This window comes from Lagopus leucura, unplaced genomic scaffold, assembly GCF_019238085.1.
Source record: "Lagopus leucura isolate 7727_CA_CO unplaced genomic scaffold, USGS_WTPT01 Super-Scaffold_100028, whole genome shotgun sequence".
Taxonomy (NCBI): domain Eukaryota; kingdom Metazoa; phylum Chordata; class Aves; order Galliformes; family Phasianidae; genus Lagopus; species Lagopus leucura.
The window spans coordinates 7,805,900-7,822,766 of record NW_024962279.1 but is presented as its reverse complement, the minus strand read 5'-3'; the positions used below and the strand labels follow the sequence as shown (position 1 = coordinate 7,822,766).

Here is a 16,867-nt window from a genome sequence, read left to right as displayed (position 1 = left end):
CAGGGAGGGTCTGTGGGTGGCTGGGAGGGAAGGGCTGCGTCCTGCTGGGGGGGGCAGTGAGTGGGGCTGCCAAGGAGCCAACACCGGGAGCATCCAAGCACACCCAGCCATAGCGGAACACAGCTGCACCACGCTGTGCCACCTGCTCAGAGGTGGGATCTGCACCCTCACCTCTGCCACACGGAGGGCACGTGTGTGCCAAAAGCCACCCATCATCCCAGAGCTGCTGCGGTGTCCTTCTGAGGTGCTGGGCAGGGCTGGGCACGGAGCTCTGAGCATTGGGCATCTGGCGTTGCTCAGCCTGCCCCAGCACAGCCCTCCGCCCTGGCCCTGCCCTGGTGGCTGCAGGCTCTGTCTGCAGCAGTGGAGCTGGGAGGGGCTCAGCCCCTGCCCCGCCGAGGCCCTCAGGTTGGGGTGAGGGAGGTGGCAGTGGCTCCACCGTGCCCGGGCTTTGCAGGGCCTGCATGGTGCAACAGGTGTGAGCTCTCAGTGAATCAACAGAGAGAGAAGCACGGAGTTATGCCAGTGGAGGAGCTAAGCTTTTGCATTTTAATTATAAAATGTGTACATTTTCACAGCCTTGTTCCCAGGGTTCCTATGGTTGGGAGAGCAGCCCGCCCCGCAGGGCTGTGCTGAAGCGGGCAGGCGCTGGCAGTGGGCAAGGTTGGTGCGTTGGGACCTATGCAGGGGACACCTGGCTGGTGGAGACGGAGGAGGTCTCAGTCTTTCCAGCAGATGTGTCCTCATCGCCCAGCGGGTTCTTGCCGCAGCAGAGGGTTGTGATCATGCAGTTACGGAACTGGAAGAGAGGGGAAGCAGCGTGGTGAGGGTAGAAGGCTGCTGAGGGGCTGCCTGCATGCTGGGCCCAGAGTTGGGGGTGGAGAAAAGTGAGCCCGGTAATGCCATGGGCACTGTCCAGTAGAAGAACTGCTGCAGCAGGAGGAATGCAGGTACAGATCCCACGTGCTGCAGTGGGAACTGCATGGAACCCTCCAGCATGTCTGCACCAGGGACACTGTCCTGGTGAAGTCTCCCTCCCAGCCCTCAGCATTGGGGGAGGCAGCCCCAGCTGCTCCGCTGGGCCAGCATGCACATTTCTCAGGTGGGTGCTTGCATCAACGAGAGCTGCACAGCGTGAAGGAGTAAGCTACACTTCACTCTCCTGCACACCAGCACGCAGTACCTGGAATCCCCTTGCGACTCAGGGTGTGCTGGAGATATGGGAGCTCCCCACAGCTGTTACAAAGAGAAACACTACAGAGGCAGTCAGCTGGCAGTTACCTGTTTGTTCATTACAATGTAGATCACAGGATTGTAGATGGCAGAGCTCTTGGCAAAGAATGCCGGGATGGTCATGAAGATGGGTCCGAAGTCTGAGCCCTGGTTGGTGAAGATGTAGAAAGCGACGCTGGCGTAGGGAACCCAGCAGATGAGGAAGGCGATGACCATGATGATCACCATGCGGGTCACTTCCTTCTCTGCCTTCTGGGTGGTGGCAGACTCCTGCTGCTGGGCGGCAGCCTGCAGGCAGAGAGTGGGGGGGATGGAATCGGGAGGGCTTGGCCCGTGTGGGTGCAGGGCTGGAGAGCACTGCTCCCTTCTGTCAGCGTATGGAGCCCAGCACAGCCCCCAGCCCCTGGGCAGCACCCACCTCCTTCACAGTGCAGACCAGATTCCCATAGCAGAAGAAGATGACGATCAGTGGGATCATGAAATGGACCACGAACATGTAGATGACAAAGGATTCATTGTTGATCTCTGGCTTCAGTGTGTAGTAGTCGATCCCACACGAGCACTGCATGCCCTCGGGGATGTACCTGTGAGCACACGGGGCGGTCAGCACCAGCAGAGCTGCCCGCACCCTGCGCTCCATGCCCAGGCCCCTCCTTACCTTGACCAGCCGAACAGCGGGGGAGCTGCGCAGGCCATGGCCATGATCCAGGAGAACGCGACCCCCATGATGGCGTGGTTCTCTCCAAAGCGGAAGTTGCTCATGGGCTTACAGACCACCACGTACCGTTCCACAGCCAGGACAACGAGTGACCAGAGAGCGATTTCACCTGCACCAGGGAGAGAGGGATGGAGATACGGGGACTGAAAATGATGGGAGGACAAAGGCACGCCATTCCTGGCACGGGGAAGACCCCATCAGCAGCGAACCTCCATCCAGTGCTCAGAGACGGGACAGAACAGAAGACAAGTACCAGTGCGGTGAGGAGTCAGAAGATGCCTGCAGACCCCCAGCGGTGAACGCTGTGCTGCTGCACCTCGGGATCCACTGCTGGATCCTGCCCTCCTCCCGCACAGCACTGCATCCACGTGCCCACGGCCCCACTCTGATCTGCAGCACTGCCTCCAGGTTCTGCTCAGGTCGTCTGTGCCTCGGGGGCCAACCCCACCTACAGCTGTCTGCTGGCCAGGGAGGCTGTTCTCAGACACACAGCCCTAATTTAACACTAATCACCGGCTGGATGGCACAGTGGAGGCAGCTTTGCTGGGCTGCACTGCACTGCACTTCACAGCAGTAACGCTGAGCCCCACAGCTCCAGAAGAAGCCGTCAGCTCTCCTGTCAGAAAGCGAGCCAAAAGGATGTGCAAATCCAGCAGCTGCACAATCTGCTGTAGGTTACTTTTCATGGCTACACGGTTGCTCGCAGGAGATGGAACAGGTGGCTACCAAAATAAGGCTTAAAAAAGAAGTGCCATTTGTCACTTTCTTCACCTCCCACCCAGTAGCACTGCAGCAGCAGCAGCAGCAGGGCCTGGCACGCACCGCCCGGCTCTCCAGGAGCAGCTGGGCGTCCTCACGCCCTCTCCTGAAATCTGGTGAAATTTCTGTCAGATTTTTAAAATTTGGAGAACTCACCGCCCAGCGTAGCAAAGAAGCCCTCGATGTAGCACCCTGTTACTCCGAAGACAAAGTACCCGTTCATCGAGGTGTACATGGTGGTCGTGAAGCCTCCAAAGACCATGAAGAGGTCGGCGACCGCCAGGTTCAGGAGAATGTAGTTTAGAGGCGTTCGGAGTTTCTTGTGCTGGATGGTGACGTACAGCGTGAGGAAGTTGACGGGGAAGCCGAGCAGGATCAGCATGAACATGTAGGCAGCCAGCGCCGAAAACTTCCACGGCTCAGCCAGGTAGTACTGGGGGTACTCGAAGGGGCTCCGCACCACCCCAGTCTTGTTGGACATGGGCACGTAGAAGTCTTGGCCTTCCGTCCCGTTCATGGCTGCGGTTTGTGGGGCGCCTCTCAGTCGCACTCAGTGTCGGGTTTTGTGAGGGGGAATCGCCCCTGCAGTTGGGCTCCACCACCGCCCAGCCTTCGCTGTCGCCCCGCAGAGAAGCGGCTGTCGGGCGTCCCTTATAAAGTGCCCCCTATGGTAAGCTCCAGGCATCGGTGTCAGCGCGATTAGGGCTAAGAGAGTTATTAACCATAATCATCCAGGGGTAATTGGCTTTTCTGGGCAGGTCTTAAGGTGACACCTGTTTCTGGCCCACACTGTCATTGTTGGAGACCATGGTTCATGGTCATACACAGGCAGGTAGCTGTACTGCTTGTGCACTGGAACTGGAGGTGGCGGCCCCACCTGCACACCTCACTGCCCAGCATGCCGCGCCACCGCCTGAGGGCTGAGCGCCTGCTGCCTGGGCCCAACGCACTCATTGCATGCTGCAGCCTGGGCTGGACGCCCGTGGCCTGTGCTACCTCTGCTCCACGGAGTGCCCCGACAGCACATCACAGCCTGCGGTGCCCATCAGTTCAAAATGCCTCAGTTTACCCACAGAGGGATGTGGGAAATGGGACATGTTACCACCGGGCCCACAGGCAGAGAGTGCCAGAGAAAGACAGAGAAAGCACGCAGGATCCTTCTTGTGGTTGGGCTTGACCAAAGCAAACAGGAGTGAATTTTGTGGTTCAGAACCCCCAGGCCATGGGTTTGGACACTGCAGCAGCTGCTGGGCTGGACGTGGTTGGTGCAGTCCCTCCATAGCAGGGGTCTGCATAGCAGGACTGCAGGGCTGTGACAGCAGCCTGTCCGTCACAGCTGCCATTACAGGGGTAGGCTGATAAAAGGCTGTGCTTAGCAGCATGGCCCTCAGCAATCCTTCTTGTACTTGCTCTCAGGCACAAAATTTGCTCTCTGCTGCAAAATTTGTCTGAGAAGGTTTGAACAACACAGTAATGCACTGATCCTGCTAGCAGGTTTCCAGTTGCATCACCTCCTCTGTTCTTGGCTTTATACATGGTTTGCATCATGGCAGCTACGTCAGCAGCACCTGAAAAATAACCTCGTCCATCTGTCTTGGACAGATATCGTTCTGCCTTGATCCAGAGAAGGGCTGTGGACAAGGCACAAGTTCTGAGCTGAAGCCAACATTTGACCTCTTATTCTGGTGACAGACATCTTCAGTCTCCTTGAAACCTTGCAGAAGTGATGAATTCCATGTAGGTGGGCATTAGAGCTGCAGAGGAAGCTGCTGTTGTGTTTCCCTCCTTGATGTGCCCAGTGTTGTTTGGAACATTCTTCATGCCAGCCAGCAGCTGTTAGGTGTCACCTGGTTTTAACTTTTCAGAAACAGTGGGACAGCATGAACAGCAAGGGGAACAAATCAGAGCCTACCACAAAGGATCTCTTTGCTGGACAAGGTCATTCTTTATAGTTCACGTAATTGTGATTAGTCTTTCAGCTTCCAAAGCTATTTGCTCCCATCTCTTCCCTTTTTTGCATCCCGTTTATCACTTTTCTCACTATGCTAGTGTTATTCTCAACATCAGTACCATTCCAGTTGGCATGCCAGGACCGACCAGTGTCCCTGCAGAGGTCAGGAAAGGTCTGCTCAGCCCTTGGCAGCAGCAGGGCTCTGGCAGGACCTGAGCATCTCCACAGCAATTGCATTTCAGGCCGCACCAGGGAGCTGGGCTGAACTTTCCTTGCAGCCAAGAGCAGAAGACAGGTATCTGAGTGCCCATACGGCACAAAGGGGGATGAACCAGGCCTGGAGCTCACAGGTGAGAGATGAGCAAGGGCTTGTGTCACCTTGGCCTTAATTAACCAGCTTCAATTCCTGCCATGTTTTTATCAGTGTTCCCTGCAGGTTAATTCAGTGCATGCAAAACAGATCAAAGGGAAAAAGCAGAAAGCTTTGTGTTCTCTTCAAAGTGAAAACCAAGCAGAGAAACCTTTCCTGTGTGCGGGGAAGATCTCACAGAAGTGCTGCTACCACTGAAAGCCCAGCTTCCCATAACCGAAGGTGGGCCTCAATTGCCCTGCACAGCCATCAAAGTCTCCTTCTGTCAGTGTGCAAATGCCACCTCCTCACACATCCTTGGCCGGTACTAAGTCCCTCCCAATTAACTTTTCATGTGTTGCCAAGGCCGGAGCAGTGCCTCTAGCTAATTGCAGCTGCAGCTGCTCATACCTGTACATGGGCACATCAGATTACAGGTTTATCTTCCCAGTGCACAAACACGCCACGTAAAGCTCTGATGCAATAAGCCCCTGCTGAGGTTAGCAGCTGCTGCTCTGAGCTTAGAGCTGACATGCGTCACCAGGGGAGTGCAGCGGTGGGAAAGGTGAGCGGTGAGTGGTGACAAGGTGGAGGTGCAGGGCAAATGGAAGAGAACAGTTGGTGAACCGCCCGAAAGAGCTTCAGAGAAAGGCTTCGTGGTGGGACTTCTGCACATCCAGCGCCTTCTCATCACGAAGTCACCAGGGAGCTTCAGTTGCACGAGGCATCTGGAACTGGCACATCTTTCCAATTTACGAGATGCGTGGAGCACCACAGCTTTGCCTGGAAAAGCCCAGCATGCTTTTCAAACCCAGAGCATATTCACAAAAAAATTTAAAAATAAATAAATAAATGAAGCTTCCTCGTTTGATCCATTCTGCCTCTGTGTAATTACAAACCTTGTCTATTTATTTTTATAATTTTTCATTTCTGCTAGCTCTGCAAAGCCAACTCATTTCTGGGAGAATGAGCTGAATTGCGTTCTGGCTCACATATCAAACAGCACTGTTTATCAGTGTCAGTCGCAACGTCTTTATTGCAAACACTGAGATACGAGTCAGAAAGCAGACAAGCACTAATTAGAACAGAATGTTTTTAAAGTGGTAAATCAGGCAAATTTGGTCAGGAACCATTGAGGGATGCAGAAACCCTACAGTACCATTAGATGGAATCACAGCACGTTGGGTTGGGAGGGACCTCGCAGCCCTCAGCCCTCCCCCTGCCATAGGCTGGCTGCCCCTCCAGCTCAGGCTGCCCAGAGCCGATCCATGGCCTCGGGCACCTCCAAGGATGGGCAGCACTGCCAGGGCCTCATGGCCTCAGCACTAAAAAACGTCTTCCCAGAAGCTAATTGAAGACCACCATCTTTTACTTCACAGCCTTTACCTTTGTCCTGTCACTACGCTCTCTGACAGAGCCCCTCCCAGCTCTCCTGTAGGTCTCCTTTAGGTACTGGGAGGCCGCAGTGAGGTCCCTGCAGAGTCTCCTCCAGATCTAACATCCCCAGTTCTCAGCCTGGCTCCAAAGCAGAGGTGCTCCAGCCCCTGGGCATCCTCACAGCTCCTCTGGCCCTGCTCCAACAGCTCCGTGTCCTTCTGACACTGAGGACCCCAGAGCCGAATGCAGCACTGCAGGTGGGCTTCACAGGAGCATAGATTTCAAAGCATCACTTTCCAGAGGAACTCGAGCACACACTGATATCATGTGCAAAGTGCTGCTGTTTACACAGTAGCTGTTTTACCAGCAGCCACCAATCTCAGCCAATAGCTTAACTCAATAACATAAAATATAATTTCCCAAGGCTTATAGAAGAGAGGATGTCATAACAACAAAACTTACGCTGAGGCGGGCACAATTTAAACTGGATTAAAGTCAAGAGGCCTATCACTTTGCCATTCAAACCCGGCCCAGCTGGTTGTCCGCATGACTTCTCAAGCTCTGACAGAACAACGCAGAGAACATCTTCAAGAGATTCAGCTGCACAGGACTGCTTCTGTGTACTGGAGTTAACATTCTTCAGAGCAGCCTTCGTGGTGCTGTGTTTTGGATCTGCAACTAAGAACAGTCTTGATAAAATGTCAGTGCTTTAGCTGTTGTTGAGCACCGCTGGCAGTGTTGAGGGTTTCTGTTGTTCCCCACTTTGCTTTGCTACCCAGCAATGGGCGGAGGTGGACGAGGAGCTGGGAGGGCACGCAGCCAGGACTGCTGACCCAAGGGGTGCTCCATGCCTGACGACATCGCGCTCATCTTCCCCTGTAACCGTGACTCATTCTGAAGCCTTGTTTTCCAGGAAGCGGCTGGACATCTGCCCGCCGTGGGGAAGTAATGAATACATTTGTCATTGCTTTGCTGGCAAACACAGCTTTGCTAATGAAACTATCTTTGTGTTGACCCACAAGCTTTTCCACTTGGGCTCTCTTTTGATTCTCTCCTGTTCTGTCAAGGTGGGTGGGAAGTGAACAAACAACTGCATGGGGGCTTAGCTGCTGCATGGGATGAAACTACTACATTTGGTTAAACAGCCAGGTCATTAAAATCATAGAATCATAGAATCATAGAATCACCAAGGTTGGAAAAGACCTAAAAGATCATCCAGTCCAACCGTTCACCTATCACCAATAGCTCCCACAATCCCCTCAATCTCAACACTTAGTTGGCAACAGTTAAAAAAAAAAAAAATTGGAAGGTAGGTCCATCTCCTCCTACCTTCTTACTTTGCTTCCCATGGCTCTAGCATGAAGAAATGCTGGGAAAATGCTGGTCAGAAATATTTCTTCAGCACATCACCTCTTCCAGCCAGCATGAGGGGCGATGGAGCCGTGCCAGCTCAGACAGGCACGTGTGCCCACACCACCAAGGCACGCTCAGATCACACCACAGGAGCTGAAAGGATGTCAGTATTCCTGAGGTACAGAGGAGGAACTGTGGGAAAGCGCTGGCTGTCTATGAGTCCTCAACTTGCTTTGATATTCCTGCCTGGCAACTTAATACTTCTCAGCATGCAAATATATTCATTTTAGCCCATTAGGTCAGTGGCTTTTCTTTCATTAATGGTAAACACACTGATGTTACTAAAATCAGCAGTGTGTCAGTAGACAGATAAGGAACTTACGTGTGGGTATCTCAGTTAACATGAAATAGAAATTTCCATGCTCAACCTGCTATTTGGATTTTAACAAGCACGAGTTCTGCACAGGTTAAAAGAAATTTTGAGACAAACAGTGCTGAAAAATAGTCCCATTTATTTGAAGTTCTGTCAACAACAGGTACATATTAAGGACAAATTTTTAAGTTCTAGCACAAGTTGGAATAAAAACAATTATGTGGGCTAATTTGAATCTAGAAATGTTCCTGTAAAAATCTGTGGCACTTCAGCTTATCTGGGAAATAGAGGACATTCACCAAAACAGACATTTCCATTAAAAAAAAAAGTTAAATTTCCTTCAACACTCTTTCACTCATGTCCAAAATAGAACAAGATGACAACAAAGTTGTTAGGAAACCTAAGAGCGCGAGAGGTGCCTTGCCAAGTCAGTTGGGAAGGCTCTCAGCTGAGGTACAAGATCACCCTTCTTCATTGGTTTGACTCATCTATTCTCCTCCGACAGAATGGACAACAGTTATGCTGGAGTACAAGAAGCTCATAGTCTTCTGTGTGAAACATCTATGAATTAGAAGCAGATGGAGGGACAAGTTAGCTTCTGACTAACTCCAAGAAAATGGAATTTCAAGGGGGTTTCCTACACCTTCTGAAGCTACTATTGAACAAGAATTGTCTTTCTTGCTTCCAGTGACTTGTCAGAGCTATAACCAGAATATAGAAGCAAATAATGCACAGACCACTGCCAATGTAGTGGAAGATGCTCAAACCAATCAATTACTTTTCCAGAGGGAAGGATGAAAACTGAAGAGCATGTAACCACATGAGACTGAATTCCTGCATTTCAGAAAGTCGTTCTTGAGAGGGGAAGAATCACTAGAGGGTCTGAACTGAAAGCCAACTGAGTTTACCAGGGTGACTCTGCTACCTCAAGCTTTTAGGAATGCAGCCATTTCTCTGAGCATCACATTGCTCATTTTGTTTTCCATTGCCTTCTGCGTCTACATCACTCAATTTACTAAATATATTTCAAAGTATGGCATATCAATTATTTCAATGTACTGACTTCTCAGGGGCGGTGGGCTTTGGGGTTTTTTGATCCTCTCAGTGAAGAGTACCTGAAAGCACGACGGGCACATGGTAATGGAGGCATCGGGCAGCAGGGACCGGTAGTACTGCCATCGCAGCGGCCGGGGCCAGCGTTTAATCAGCACGTCCCTCCGACTCATCGACCGCAGAACGGCACGGTTCACAACCACAGGAACAAACTCTGAGCCGCCCTGCTGCAGGTAAGAAGGTTTACAAAGAATTACTGCTGCCAACTGCAGAGTCCTTTGAGGATTAGTAAGATCTAGTGAAATGCAAAGTGCAGCTCGGTGGAATAAGCTAAGACAGAACCGCTGAGCCTGGCTCCCCCCTCACTGCCACTGTGACCAACAGCTTCAGTGAGAGCAGCGCCCGGCCGCATCTCCAGCTTGCTCCCCCTGAATTTCTGTTACACGTTAACACAGCTCCTTGCAAATAACACTTGTGCCCAGGGGCAAGTATTAAAACCTCATAGTAATGACTGTTCTGTGGCTATCCTGCCTGACACAGAAAGAGCCAGGGAAGACACTGCACAATGGTAAAACCAAATTTCAGGAACGCTTATTTTAAGATCTTTTACGTGCCTGTTTCTCAGGGCATTTCCCAGCAGAGGAAACATTTTGTTGTTATTTATTTATTTTAAGACAAGAGTTATCATCTCAGAAATCCCTTTCCCTCTCGTGTTCTGGGCCTCTCTCCTGGACCTTTGCTTTGTATCTCTTTTGTGGGAGTCTACATCACACATTCACTCTAGAAGAGCAGTGTGCACTAAGGCAAAATTTCCTCTGGATTCCTACTGGTAGCAAGAAAGAAATGACTGCAAGATGCAGGTACAGCTCTTACCTCAAAGCTCAGTTTTGCAGTAAAGGGATCATCGTCTTCAATAATAACTGCGCTGTCATTAAGCCTCAGGCTCTGTGCATCTAGGTGTATTTCTTAAGGAAGAACTACAGCTCCTCTGAGATCAGCTGTGAGCTCTATCTCACAGAATAAACAGAACATCATTCCACCAGGACTGGTACCCTTGTTCCTCCAGAGGGTCAAAGCATTCTCAAACTGCTACACTGCCCAGACTGTTATAGAACACACTGGAGAAGGGCTTGCTCTGATTACAGTATCACTGCAAGTGATATAGAACAGCAAAATGGACTATAAGCAAATAGGACATCAGCTCTGCTTTATTTCCTGCCTGTTTGCTTCTCACACTGCAGAAAGCACACAAAGCAACCTCTTTAAGCTACATTTCAAGCCGTTTTTGTTAGGGACTGTGTCTTCTTGTGCACTGCTCTGCTCCCAGTGCCACGCAGCCCCCACAGCAACTGGGGGCTCTGGGTGCCGAAACATTACAAAACAGACTGTTATGAAGGAAGTCCACCTTGGTTTCCCTTGTGAAGGAGAAAGCAGCCTCTGAAGCAAGCTGTTACTGTAAGGAAGTAACACACTCCAGGCTCTCCCCACTCTCCACAGAAAGCAGTTACAACAGAATAGATACAGCGTGGCATTGCACTGCTAAAAAGATCAATACACACCATTAGAAGTGTTTTTGTGATGAACAAGCTTTACAAAGCTATTAGGTTAAAAGACCCTTCTGGTGGTTACACCAATGTAAAAAGGAAACACAGCCTATCTTTTTTGTCATATGGCAGAAAAAAATACCACGCACAAAAACAAACAAACAAAAACAACAACAGCCCCAATTGTTGTTTCTTTTTTTCCTAAGAAAGGGACTGGAAGCAATTTTTAATCAGCAGGATACCATCACTCATCATCTCTTGCCATTTATTCCCGCTTTTATTCAATCTTGGAGCTTCAAGATCAATGAGAGATACAGCTTCTTCATCTGTGATACCATCTTCCAAATAGAACTCAACCAGATGCAGCACTTCTAAAGGGTGTGAAAACAGGGAGCATTGGATGGGCACAGTGACAGAACAGCCTCCTAAAGCACTGTGCCCTTTAACCACAATGAACATCCTTCACCTTCTGTAACGGTGCCTCCCCCACACGTTCTCATGATGAAAATAAAAACCAAAACCAACCCCCCACACTGTCAAAGGATGGCAGTGGCACTCAATCCTTTACACATTCAGGTTTCTACAACACAGCAGTGCTCTGCTGCTGCTCTCGTGCAGTGAGATGCAGCTATCCCCGGACCACAAGCAGCCGCTCAGTCCAATCTAACGACGTTCAAAGGAAAGGTTTGTCCAAACAGCATTGCACGGGGAACAAATCCAGCACTAGCTGACCCTGTTCACTTTAACATTTACCTACTTGAAAAGCACAACAAAAACGTGACACTCCAACGCACCATAGGAAGAGGCGGAGAAGACGAAAGGCTGTCTGCAGTTAATGCAGACATTCCCTAAGTTATTTAGCAAAGGGTTGTTGGTAGAGCACCTATAGCACAAGGGCACAAGCTCCTGCAAAGACACACACATAGCACAGTGATTGCAAACAGGTCAGCACAGTCAGTACTCCTGGTTTCAACTAAAAATGAGTTCCTTAGGTTTACACCATTGATATTACATCAGCCCCTGACCTGAAGAAATACTGCTGTGAAATCACATCCTTTAACATCTGAAAATGCTTTCACATTAGAAATAGCTGTCTTTGCCACTCTAACAATGAAATTTCTCCTTGTCTTTGTGGTAAGGAGCAGAATTTTGTATCAAACGCACAGTGCCAAAAAAAAAGTGGAAGAGAAGGTTATTGAAGCAACTTTTTTTTTTTCCTTCACAGTTTTGGTCAAATTCAAGTTCTCCAATCAATTCATCTCTCCTGTTTTCAAGAGCACAGTTATTTTAGGCCATTCTTAAGACTCTGTTTCTATTATTTCAGTTGGCCAGGTACATGTTCACTTGCACAATACAACTTATTTTTAGTGACTACTCCATGAGACGTGGCTTTATAGAGCACTGCAGAAATTCAGACTTCAGTTGAAGAAGAAAAGGTGATAAAATAAGACTTGAGGAAGGAAGGTCACCCAAGGGATAGGGGGAGGAGGGAAGGAGTGCTAGGAGTCAGGACAAATGAAAGTGACCTCCAGCTGCAGAAAGACACAAAGACCATGCAGAAAAAGGCTTGACAGAATTAATAGGCAGAGAGGAAGGTAGATAAAAGAGAGGAGAGGGAGGAGAGAAGCTGCCTGCCCATAAAGAAAGAAATGGTTTTAGTTTGTTCTCGGGAACAAAAGGAAGCCTGCCCTAAAGGATAACAATAAAAGGCCTGTTTCCAGCAGAAATGAACGCTAACACAGACCTACACATAATATGTTTCAGCCTTTGTGAATATGGCAACTCAGATATCAGTGATTAGCACGAAACTACTTACTTCGCTGTCATGGAATGGCTTGGATCGGATCGTCAGGCTGCCCAGCTCCACGGATTTCTGGAACCTAGCTGGGATCTGCAGTCCCTGTAACTTGTCGTAGGCATGACGCGCCAGTTTATACGCACCCAGAGCTTTACTCTGTTTTGCCAGGGTAAATAATGTATTACTGTAATTAAATTAAGGAACAAAAATACGTATTTAGGAAAAAATACAATGTTCTTTCTAACCATCGAAGATGTGCAAAGAGGCATATTGCTCTGCTGCAGAGCAGCACCAGCTCTGTGTCGCTGCACAAGGGCCGTCTCTTTCATTAGCATGTAACAGTAGCTGCTGTTCAGAAAGCTACCAATCACAACCACAACAAGGCATGTTAGGAAAAACATTTTGAAAGAATATGTAAGTGAGGAAGTTTCTAAAAGGAAAGCAAACATCCCATCCAGAGCCACAACGGAAGCAAAACTGCCCTCCCTACGGCAGCTGCTGACCCCTCCTGTTGTCTTTTACAGATGCATTTCTGCAGTGCTCACAAAGGCCTTGTACGAGGTAAGACATCCAGCTGTGGTGTCCCTGTTCATTACAAGGGAGTTGGACTAGACGGCCTTCAGAGGTCCTTTCCAAATCTAAGGACTCTGATTCTACGATTCTACTTCCAAAATACGTAACACGCATTCACAAAGTTGTGCAAATGTTGGGTTGAGAGACACTGCACAGCCATAACAGCCTCAGGTGAGCAGAAGTGCCTGTTTTGTTCCCCCTGCGCCATCTTAGCTCAGGATCCTCGCAACAATGCTATCAAGATTCAGCGGCAGCATCCTGTTGGGGTGACTAACACTCCTTGACAAAGTCACACATCATGCTGGGTGGGTGGCTGAGGATTACATGTTAGTTGATTTGCACAGCTCTCCAAGACTATAAAGAAAAAAAAAAGGTAGTGCAGTTAAAAACAATGGTTTGAAGGTGCTGATTATTTCCTTAGGGGCACAAGTCGATTTCCATTAGCTATAACCCACAGCTGAAACTGAGCACAGCCTAGAGTAGATCTCTGCACTGTGGCTCAACATCAATTACTCCTTTCGTGTACCTCAGCCTCTAGATTCTGTGCAGTGTTGGAAGGATACATTTTTGAGATCCCCAAGGGAGTCTCCTTTGTTAAGCTGTGAAGCAGAAACCTGGAAATATTGAAGAGTGTTTCAGGCAAGTGGAAACTGAAAGGCTCCTCCTGTGGAATTAAAAATAGAGACATTTCTAAGACAATTCATGTCACTACACATCACAACACTAGGCATCCCAAGTATTGTCCTTCCTTCATGCAGCTGCAAAAAGAGGATTCTGTCCATGCTGACAGAACATACCAAACAGATTTCACATGTTTAACACCAACGTTCATGCCTGTTACATGCAGAAAAAGACAGAAATGGATCCATGCAGCTAAAACAGAATCCTTAGCAGGCTATTTAAAAGCAGGGCATAAACAGTGTGCAGCCTCCACTACTGAAATAGTCTGACTAGCAGAGATCTCAGGTACAGAGATTCTTCTTTTGGGCAAGGGCATGGATCAGAGGGTTCTCGTATGCTCCACAGAAGATATTTTCACCAACAAGCATTACCAGAATTGCTGGGAGCAGCAGGAGCTCCCCGCTCAAGATTGCACGTCTTTTGGAGTAGTTTACATATATCACCACTGGAAAGAGGTAACATGCTGTGAGATCTCCCAATGAGGGTGTGCCTGCTCTGTAGCCTGCCTGCCCCGATTAAAGGAAGAACCCCCTGTAGCCGTAAAGCACTTGACATCCGGGGTGCTGGAACCAAACCAACACAGTCAGCAAAGCAAGTACTGGGGGTGGAGAGTCAGCCATGTCATATTCTCTGTGCACACACTGAGACAAACACACATCTGCTAAAAATGGCACTGCACTTTTGAAGAACTACAACAAGTTCTTGTACAGTACAACAGAAAGCAGAGAAACGCTGCTATATCAGTAATCCACCCTCTATTTAATTGTGTGAAGTCACTAAATGTTTGCTTATCTCTGGACTTCTGAAAGAAAACCATTCAGGAATCACACACGCACAACTTCTAAAATACACATCTTACAGTATATCTTTGAATATAGTGATAGACGTGGTACACTTCGGCCAATTGCTGGAAGTGATGAAACTTCTGCAACATTTCAGTCTTCTGATCTTCATTCTCTGTGGGGGAAAAGCATTAGAAATCAGCCCCAGGTAAACCTTTGAGACTCAGTGAGAAGAAAGCAGCGTATTATGATACTCCCAAAAGAAATGCACACCAGTCCAAGTGTCTCCCATCTACCTATGCAAAACACAAGTTATACAGACTTGCTATTTTTGGGAGCAAGTTTCTACTCCAAAGAAAAAGCACGCTGAAATACAAGTAGCAATGACTTCAACACAGCTAGAGGCTACATGTTAGGTAAAGGGAGAAAAGAGCAGCCGTGCATCACTGGAAAGCTTATTCATACCTTCAGAATTTACAAATAAAATGAGTTTTGAAATGTTTCACAGATATTAAATACACTACTAAAAAATTGGAACAATTTGCATCTCCACACAATACCTGAGAGGCAACATATCAGCACTCTCGGATGAACTAATAAAAAGGCACTGAGCAAAACGCAGTACTACCAACCTTGTATTCATTACCAAGATGGTTCTTCTAAGCACAACTCTGCCTCTCTCCCAGAGAAATACACTCAGAAGACAAGATGATCGCTCATGAACAACCAGATTTGTATTTGTTGGCAGAAACAATCTGTAAAGCATCTCCCCTACCTACAGTCAAGTAGTGGGCAGATCTAATGCTCCAGAACCACCTTTCAGTTACCAGTACTTGGACTCTCCAATCACTTCTCTGGCTGCAGTGTGTTGAGGGAAGCTACACGAGGGCACAGGCTCCCAGGAGGCACTATTTTGATTCCAGCCAGATTTCAAAACAAGGCCTACACATGCCGATGTTGTTGTTTTGCTCATCTGTTTTACATAAGTGCATGGGAAAACCAGGAGACTACGAAAATAGCACAAGCCAAAACTATGCACAGCATAAAAGAAAAAAAACAGTGAAGGAGCTGCAGCAATGCTATCACAATTCAGCAATTGTCTGTCTACATGCACAAGAAGGTAGAAATAAAAGCCTTTCAGTTACTTACCTTGGGCTATATCTAAACACTGCATGGAAAGCATCCAATAATAATAGGCTGCGTCGTTAAATCGGCTTTCAACCACAGCATTGTGCGTTAGCTGCTCCAGCACTCTCACAGCTTCTCTCTGCCTGCCAGCCTTGTGGAATGCTACAAAGACAAAACAAAGAGGATTTTACAGTGTGATTATATCAATTAGCTGAAATTAATGTTTTTAAATTAAGAGCGGTCTATTCAGCCAATATCAAATCATCTATTCAGGGCAGGATGAGGGGGATTATACACTGGTATTTTTCTACTTGAAAGCAGCAACGCTAATGGAACATGAGATGCAGCCATAGGTGTTCTGTGCTTTTGCACTGTCCTGGGGGCTCCTGAGCTGCTGTATTTTGTACACCTCAGGTGTTTTTGTTGTTCTTTTTTAATATAGAAAAGAGTAAAAGCACAACAATCATTAGATCTGTATACAAGCAATTGCAATCTCTAAACACTGCAGATCACAGCCGCATTTAAAACTACACAAAGTTAAAATTAGTTCTAGTCAGTAACGCCGAATGTTTTAGAAGATCATACTATTTATTATACCCTCCTAGCACTCATTAACAGCTTCTCTCAGCGAACCTCAGAAGCCGGTATAAAGTTAGATTCAGACTTCTCACTTGGTATATACACATTTGGCAAACACTGCCTTCATACAGGGCAATAAAGGAACAAAATAAAGATAACACAACCGCCTCTTGACTTAAGCCAGTTCCGACAAAACCCCTTCTCACATCCCCACGCAGAGATCTCCTGCTCGCTCAACCTCGTGGGACTTGTGTCAGCCAGGACACGACAGCACGGCGCTGTGTGCGACACACTGGGAGCAACACACGAGCAGCCACCGATGTGTGTGCGAAGCGCTCAGCTGCCAAAGGCTCAGAGACACGCAGCCCAGCCCTGCATGCAGGCAGCTCACGGCTGGCATCTCGCTAGCTTGGCCCTGTAAGCAAATGCAGTTACACCCTTAGAGCCTAGCTGGCTCTGGAAACAGCAGATGCAAAAGTCACAAGGAGCTGCACCTGAGTAAAGCAACTAGTGAAAACACGCCGGCTCCATATGGAGCTTGCTTCAACCTCTCCTTATCCCTGTCACAGCTTACAAGTAAAATTCTAAAGCCTGTCCACATGGTAGAAGCTTGACA

At 48.4% G+C, this 16,867-nt stretch overlaps 2 protein-coding genes across 5 annotated transcripts in view; both read right to left on the bottom strand.

Moving 5' to 3' along the window:
* Positions 1-516: 516 nt before the first annotated feature.
* RHO (rhodopsin) lies at positions 517-3,227 on the bottom strand. Its single transcript, XM_042880853.1, has 5 exons — positions 2,867-3,227; positions 1,892-2,060; positions 1,652-1,817; positions 1,282-1,521; positions 517-799 (listed from the first exon to the last, which is right to left on the bottom strand). The coding sequence occupies exons 1-5, from the start codon at positions 3,225-3,227 to the stop codon at positions 680-682; spliced, it is 1,056 nt and encodes a 351-aa protein (XP_042736787.1). The 3' UTR covers positions 517-679.
* Positions 3,228-8,232: 5,005 nt separating this feature from the next.
* The window catches only part of IFT122 (intraflagellar transport 122), a 29,404-nt gene continuing 20,769 nt past the window's right edge, over positions 8,233-16,867 (bottom strand). For 2 of the 4 annotated variants that reach the window (XM_042880851.1, XM_042880847.1), the window contains 9 exons: positions 15,694-15,834; positions 14,622-14,719; positions 13,645-13,745; positions 12,527-12,692; positions 11,505-11,616; positions 10,953-11,081; positions 10,040-10,119; positions 9,229-9,393; positions 8,233-8,674 (listed from right to left, as the gene is read on the bottom strand). In XM_042880851.1, coding sequence (XP_042736785.1) covers positions 8,585-8,674; positions 9,229-9,393; positions 10,040-10,119; positions 10,953-11,081; positions 11,505-11,616; positions 12,527-12,692; positions 13,645-13,745; positions 14,622-14,719; positions 15,694-15,834 — 1,082 coding nt within the window. In that variant the 3' untranslated portion in view covers positions 8,233-8,584. Of the gene's footprint in view, positions 8,675-9,228; positions 9,394-10,039; positions 10,120-10,952; positions 11,082-11,504; positions 11,617-12,526; positions 12,693-13,644; positions 13,746-14,621; positions 14,720-15,693; positions 15,835-16,867 lie in introns of those variants that run through there. The other 2 variants (XM_042880848.1, XM_042880850.1) reach the window with 2 other exon arrangements.

Bases quoted from the DNA above. Each gene is read 5' to 3' on its own strand.
- RHO (XM_042880853.1), bottom strand. From the start codon at position 3,227: ATGAACGGGACGGAAGGCCAAGACTTCTACGTGCCCATGTCCAACAAG. The intron at 1,818-1,891 runs GTAAGGAGGGGC...GTGTGCTCACAG, and splicing joins CCGCTGTTCGGCTGGTCAAG to GTACATCCCCGAGGGCATGC. The intron at 1,522-1,651 runs GTGGGTGCTGCC...CTCTGCCTGCAG, and splicing joins TGGTCTGCACTGTGAAGGAG to GCTGCCGCCCAGCAGCAGGA.